Source organism: Lynx rufus, unplaced genomic scaffold (genome assembly GCF_022079265.1).
Source record: "Lynx rufus isolate CCGP_SWC_20201006 ecotype Redwood Valley unplaced genomic scaffold, mLynRuf1.p SCAF_14, whole genome shotgun sequence".
NCBI lineage: Eukaryota > Metazoa > Chordata > Mammalia > Carnivora > Felidae > Lynx > Lynx rufus.
The window spans coordinates 46,498,358-46,505,505 of NW_025814828.1; the positions used below are offsets into that span (position 1 = coordinate 46,498,358).

A 7,148-nucleotide genomic window follows, 5' to 3' on the forward strand; every position below is an offset into this window, starting at 1 on the left:
TTTACTCATTAATTATGAGCTACAGGATTCATAGTTTACATGAGCTTATAGAGCTGAAAAAGGAGCCTTAAAATCATTTTGCTTAGACTTTTTATTCAATTGAGTCCCTGAGGGTCTAATTGATCACAGGTCTAATTTATCATGTGTCACCAGCTGTTAGCTTTCTGCCTTGATTGTTTTGTCAACTAAATAAATCTAGTCCAACTCTCTCATATTAGAGATGAGGAAACTGAAACCAGAGAGAAAGAGACTTTCTTTTTTTTTTTTTTTTTTTTTTCGCCCCAAGAAGGTAAATTTATTTGCTGTTGGAACTTGTATCAAAAACAGGCCAAAACAAGAGAACACACAATTAGATTTTCAATTTTCTAACTAATATTTTGCAAACATAATGATACAGATACATCAGTTACTAAATAATGAAAGTGAATGAAATAAATACCTCATCATAATTTTAACATTATCATCTTTTACTTATTTTATGTAATAAGGATGAATAAAAACAACAGCTGCCATTGTGTCTAATATATTTTCCTATCTTCAAAAAAACAATACCCAAACAACCCCTGCCCTCACATTGTCCACCAATGTATGTCTTTGGTGTTTATAGTTAAAACAATCCAGAAATATAGAAAGAAACCTTGGAAATTCAATAGTCTCTGTTCAGTTCAGTTTATTCAGCTACATGTGGATACAGTGCAGGCTTCGCAATACAAATGAACTCCTCTCTGCATGCATGACTTACGCATCTGTACCTCATCACTCGTGTAACAGTTTTTGGAAACTCTGAACCTCTGCAATATGCAGCACTCCAACTCTCAGTTTCTGTGATTCATTGTTGCTTATGCTCTTGCTCTTCTGTGTTTATTTTCCATACGGCTGTGCTGTTAGTCACTTTATTATTATATTGTGCAATGCAGTGATTTTTCAAAATTCTGAATACCAGGTAGTCCTACTAATTTGTAACAACAATCTTCACACTTGATCCCTCAAATGGAGCACATGATGTTTGGTCTCAGAACTTGTTTTCCAAATTCAGAAACAATGGAGCACAAATGGCTTCTCTTCCCATTGGTTCTTTGTTCTTGGCAGTACTGCTGATTTCAAAATAACAGCATGTGTGGTATCTTATTGTTAATCAATAAGTAAAACCTGTAGAATGAAGAACTCACTTCATAATTGGACATTGTAACCAAAAAATGGTAGTAAATGCATAAATTCTCAATAATGTATAGCACTGCTGAGTTGTTTTGAACAAGAACCTAGAGATACTAGAATATGGAAAATTTGGAACACCCTTGATTCCGGAATCTTGCTGTATGTATTCTTGACTGGTCCCAATCCCCATTCCATATCCACTGACTTCTCTATCTCTGCTCCAGCCTGTGCTTCTGGCTCCAGTCTTATTATTTGGACATTGGGATTAAGTTGTTGATGACGAGTGACATTTCCTGTATAATATCACCAAAGACCTTGAGAAATTATCTGGCTGGTTTAGCAGGATCTCGGGGTCATCAGTTCAAGCCCCACATTGGGCATAAAGATTACTCTGCTTGATCCCAACTTGATAGTTTTTTAGGAGTGGCACCAGGAGTCTGATCGGCTGTTTGATCCCAACGCCGTTTTCGTTTTGAGGGAGGCTGGGACGCTGCTGCTCCATTGACAACTTTTAATTCTCCAGCTTTAGCTTTTTCTGCTAGTTGTTGCCTAATTTCTCTCTCTTCTTTGGTTAAATGCTGTTCTCGCATTACATCCATGTAAGTCCTAGCATTCATTTTAGGATCAGGGGTCTTCCCTCCATCTGCAAAAGGATCAAGACGCTCTGGGGATATTATCATGGTCCGCCTGTGCTTTTTGTATTCATCTTCCCGGTCAGCAATCTTTGGAGGTCGGTGCTCAGCAAATGGATCATACTGTTCTGTTGATTGTGGTATATCATTAAGCAATGCCACAGGGGCATGATATCCTGGCTTCTTCTGACCAAGCAAACTTGTAGATGATGAGTAGTCATCGTCATCATCTTCAAGTTCAGTTGCAGCAATTGATGTCACATATCCAGCAAAGCGGCTGTCACTTCCACCATAAATTTCCTGGTCATAATAACCTGTAGAATCAAGGCCCACTCCTTGAGCTTCATCAAGAGCTGCCTTCTTGCCTTGAATTTCTCGAATCTGTGCTTCAATATCTTCGTGAGTCTTGGCGATCTTCGCCATTTTGTCCACTCGAACACACAGACGGAACTGGCGCTCCCAAGAACTCGAGAAAGAGACTTTCTTAAGATGTATTCATTTCACCATAAAATCAAGAGGAATCATTTTTTTTCCTCCAATAACTGAAATTGTTCCACAATAAACACTAATGGCACTTTGGAAAGGAAGATAAAGAGTATTACTATACTCATAGCACAGTGATATACACACATGTACATTCATTCACAGAGACCGAGATAGCTGTGATTCATCCTTTTGTTTCAATTCATGGAAACTCAGAGACAATAAAAATATATCAGTCTAAGCTGTGAAAATATGGCATTCAACACTTTCTTCCTGCCTCAGGGCCCACTCACTGCATGAGTATAAAGCAACCCCGGATTTTCACTTCTGGTGAGGTCAGGGTACACTAACAGAATTTTAGATGAGTTTGAATAAAACTTGTACATAATAGCATAGATAACCTAGGACAGATCGTACAGATCATTAAAGTCAACATCCTTATGTTATTCTGTGCTGTCCAATGTGGTAGCCACTAGTCAAAGTGATTATTTAAACTAAAATGTAGAATAATAAAATAAAATAAAATAAAATACTTCAATAAAACTAGCCATCTTCCAGATGCTCATAGGCACATGTAATGTGGATAATGGCAACTGCATTGAAAACCACAGATTTAAAATAGATTTTATTGACGATCAATGGTGAAAAACTGGGAGCTTCTCCCATAAAGTCAGGAACAAGATAAGGATGTCCACTTTCACCACTCTTATTCAGCATAGTATTGGAAATCCTAGCCACAGCAATCATACAAAAAAAAGAAATAAAAAGCATCCAAATTAGTAAGGAAGAAGCAAAAGTTTCACTATTTTCAGATACATGATATTATATGTAGAAAACTTTAAAGACTCCACCAAAAAATTACCAGAACTGATAAATGAATTCAGTAAAGTTGCAGGATACTAAATCAATTTACAGAAATCTGTTTTGTTTCTATACCCTAATAATGCAGCAACAGAAAGAGAAATTACAAAAATAATCAAATTTATAATTGCGCCCCAAATAATAACATACCTAGGAAGAAAGACCTGTACTCTGAAAACTAAAACATTGATGAAAGAAATTGAAGATGATATAAACAAATGGAAAGATATTCCATATTCATGGATTGGAAGAAGAAATATTGATAAAATTCCCATGCACCCTAAAGCAATATACAGATTTAACTCAATCCTTATCAAAATTCCAACAGCATTTTCACAGAACTAGAAAAAACAATCTTGAAAATTTTTATGGAACCACAAAAAACCCAAAATAGCCAAAGCAATCTTGAAAAAGAAAAACAAAGATGGATGTATCACAATTCCAGATTTCAAGTTATACTAGAAAGCTGTAGTAATCAAAACAGTATGCTACTGGCATGAAAAAAAACCCCACATAGGTCAATGGAATAGGGCAGAAAGCCCAGAAATAAACCCACAATTATATGGTCAATTAATCTCTGACAAAGGAGGCAAGAATATGCAACGTAAAACAAAAATCTCTTCAGCAAATGGTATTGGGAAAACTGGCCAGCCACCTGCAAAAGAATGAAAGTGGACCACTTTCTTTCATCATATACAAAAATAAACTCAAAATGGAGATCTGAAACCATAAAAATCCTAGAACACAGGCAGTAACTTCTCTGACATATGCTATAGCAACATTTTTCTAGATATGTCTCCTCAGACAAGAGAAAAAAAAAAACCAAAATAAACTGGTGTGTCTGGTTAGCTCAGTTGGTAGAGTGTCCAACTTTTGATTTTGGCTCAGGTCATCATCTCATGGTCGTGAGATCAAGCCTCACATCAGGCTCCTTGCTGGGCGTGTAGCCTACTTAAGATTCTCTCTCTCTCCCTCTCCTTCTGCCCCTCCCCTGCTCAAACATACTCTCTCTCTCTCTCTTTCTCTCTCAAAAAACAAAAACAAAACAACTATTGGGACTACATCAAAATAAAAAGCTTCTGCACAGCAAATGAAACAACCAACAAAACTGAGAGACAACCTATGGAATGGGAGAAGATATTTGCAAATGACATATCTGATAAAGGGTTAGTATGCAAAATATAACTTATCGAACTCAACACTTGAAAATTAATAATCCAGTTAAAAAATGGGCAGAAGATATGAATAGACATTTTTGCAAACAAGACATTCAGAATGGCCAACAGACATATGAAAAGATGCTCAACATCACTCATAATCAGGGAGATATAAATCAAAACTACAATGAGATATCACCTCACACCTGTCAAAATGGCTGAAATCAACAACACAAGGAATAGCAAGTGTTGGCAAGTATGTGGAAAAAGGGGAACCCTCTTGCACTGTTGGTGAGAGAATGTAAACTGGTGTAACCACTGTAGAAAACAGTATGGAAGTTCCTCAAAAGGTTAAAAATAGAAATATCTTATGGTCCAGGAATCACACTACTTGGTATTTACACAAAAAGTACAAAAACAGTAATTCAAAGGGATACATGCACCCCTATATTTATTGCAATATTATTTACAATAGCCAAATTATGGAAGCAACCCATGTTGTCGACTGACAGATGAATGGATAAAGGTGTTACATAATTTAGCCAGAAAAAAAAGAACAAAATCTTGCCATTTGCAACAACATGGATAGAGCTAGACAGTATAATTCTAAGTGAAAGAAGTCAGTCAGAGAAAGAGAAATATTACATGATTTTGGTCGTATGTGGAATTTAAGAAACAAATGAACAAAGGAAGAAAAAGAGAGACAAACCAAAAAACTCTTCACTGTAGAGAAGAAAGTGATGGTTACTAGAGGGGAGGTGGTTGGGGGAATGGTGAAATAAGTGAATGGGAGTGAGAGTACATTTATCTTGTACACTTGAAACTAACATAACACTGTATGTTAACTGTACTAGAATTAAAATAAAAAATAGAATAGATTTTATTAAATTTTTTTTTATCTCTTGAAGTCCTCATATGAGTGATATGATTTCACTCATATGAGGACTTCAAGAGACAAAACAGATGAACATAAGGGAAGGGAAACAAAAATAATATAAAAACAGGGAGTGGAACAAAACATAACAGACTCACAAATATGGAGAACAAACAGAGGGAGGGGGGTGGGCTAAATGGGTAAGGGGAACTATGGAACCTACTCCTGAAATCATTGTTGCACTATATGCTAACTAATTTGAATCTAAATTAAAAAAAAATGTTGCTTCCAACAGTATATGACATTTTCCAAAAGCACTGTAAGTAAAACTTTACAGCTTTCATTAAAATAATTGATAAGTTAGAACTTAAAAAAATTAATTTTTATTTATTTCTGAGAGAGAGACAAACAGCATGAGCAGGGGAGGGGCAGAGAGAGAGAGAGAGAGAGAGAGAGGGATCCATCCATGCTCTGAGCTGCTAGCACAGAGCCCAATGCGGGCTGAAACTCATGAACTGTGAGATCATGACCTGAGCTGAAGTCGGATGCCCAACCGACTGTGCCACTCAGGCGCCCCAAAAATAGAACAGATTTTAAAATAAATATCTAGATTGGAGTAAGAAATATCACAAGTGCAAGGTCATATAATTAACTGCCAAAATTGGAAAAAAGAATCAGGTTTCAGAATTCCCAATCTAAAATGAGCAGTTTGGGGCATCTGGGTGGCTCAGTCAGTTAAGCATCTGACTTAAACTCAGGTCATGATATCATGGCTCCTGGGTTCGAGTCCCGTGTCAGGCTCTGTGCTGACAGTTCAGAGCCTGGATGGAGCCTGCTTCAGATTCTGTGTGTGTGTCGGTCTCTCTCTGAACTCCTCCACTCATGCTCTGTCTCTCTCTCCCTCAAAAATAAATAAACATTAAAAAAATTGAAAACAAAGAGTAAACAGATTTATTTCCACACCCTGCAGTTATTTCTATCTCATTGTAGATCTATGGGCATAACTGAGGTACACTGACTGTATGTGACTTTATTTGTGGGTTTGAAGTTTCGGGAGGAAAGCATCTAGTTAGAATGAATGAGGGACCTCCTTTACATGGATTTGTACAGTTCTTATCTGTCTTCCCTGACAGGACAAAAAGCAATAGTATACATAAAAGTGGAGTGAAAAAAAAAAGGTATACAAATGGAAAGTGTAGTAATGATGATCAACTCCAGCTTTACTTCCTTACATTTAATGCCCCTGAGTTCAGCAGAGATGGGTGTTTGTGGGGAAACTGCCTGGACTGGTAGGTCAGTTTGGCCACTGAAATAAGAGAGAGTATGCTGGATGTGTGTGGTCAGGGAACCTGCAAATAGACTGCAAACCTAGGAACTAGGGCTGGTTGGACTTGACACCACCTCAGCTTTTGATCCAGGAGATGACCAGTAATGGAGTAATTAGACAAAATCTTTAGTGAGAAGTAGGTCTTTCCTTAATTGGAGTGATTACAACAACTTAAAAGTGTATTCAGGTTTCTTCAGGGAAACAAAATTTTCTATGAAATCACAGTAGTATAAATTGCTGTTGAGACTGGCAACTACTAAGAGTTATTTTAGGAGTATTTAAGAAATCCACAGTTCCTCAAAGCTCTTGCTACTCCATACTTGCTAGCATAAGCCTGAAATACTATTAAATGTAGTGCACACTGAGAGCCCTCTCTTAGATGACTTTAAAACCAAGTTCATTAAGGAGAAGTGAACCAAGAACTGATTCTCATAGGAGAGGTCATCCACTATGGATGGGGAATCTAAGGTCCTTATTAGAAAAAAATATCAACAATCCCTATTTTGTAACATTTAAAATTAAATAAAATGAGAGCCATAAAAATGCTTTATAAGCTATAAGGAAATATGCAGATAAAATTATTTCATTAACTATTTCTCCATTCTCTCCTACACAGTGCTACTTCTCACCTAAAATATTGCATGAGTTCTCATGCAAAT

The 7,148-nt window shown here is 36.7% G+C and overlaps 1 protein-coding gene across 1 annotated transcript; it reads right to left on the minus strand.

Annotated features, from left to right (window-relative positions):
• Nucleotides 1-1,541: 1,541 nt before the first annotated feature.
• On the minus strand, nucleotides 1,542-2,242 carry LOC124509263 (splicing factor 3B subunit 1-like). The gene has a single exon (XM_047075795.1). It carries the CDS (start codon nucleotides 2,208-2,210, stop codon nucleotides 1,542-1,544), a length of 669 nt encoding a protein of 222 aa, XP_046931751.1. The 5' UTR covers nucleotides 2,211-2,242.
• Between the last annotated feature and the right edge of the window lie 4,906 nt (nucleotides 2,243-7,148).

Coding starts and splice junctions, on each gene's coding strand:
- LOC124509263 (XM_047075795.1), bottom strand. CDS start 2,210: ATGGCGAAGATCGCCAAGACTCACGAAGATATTGAAGCACAGATTCGA.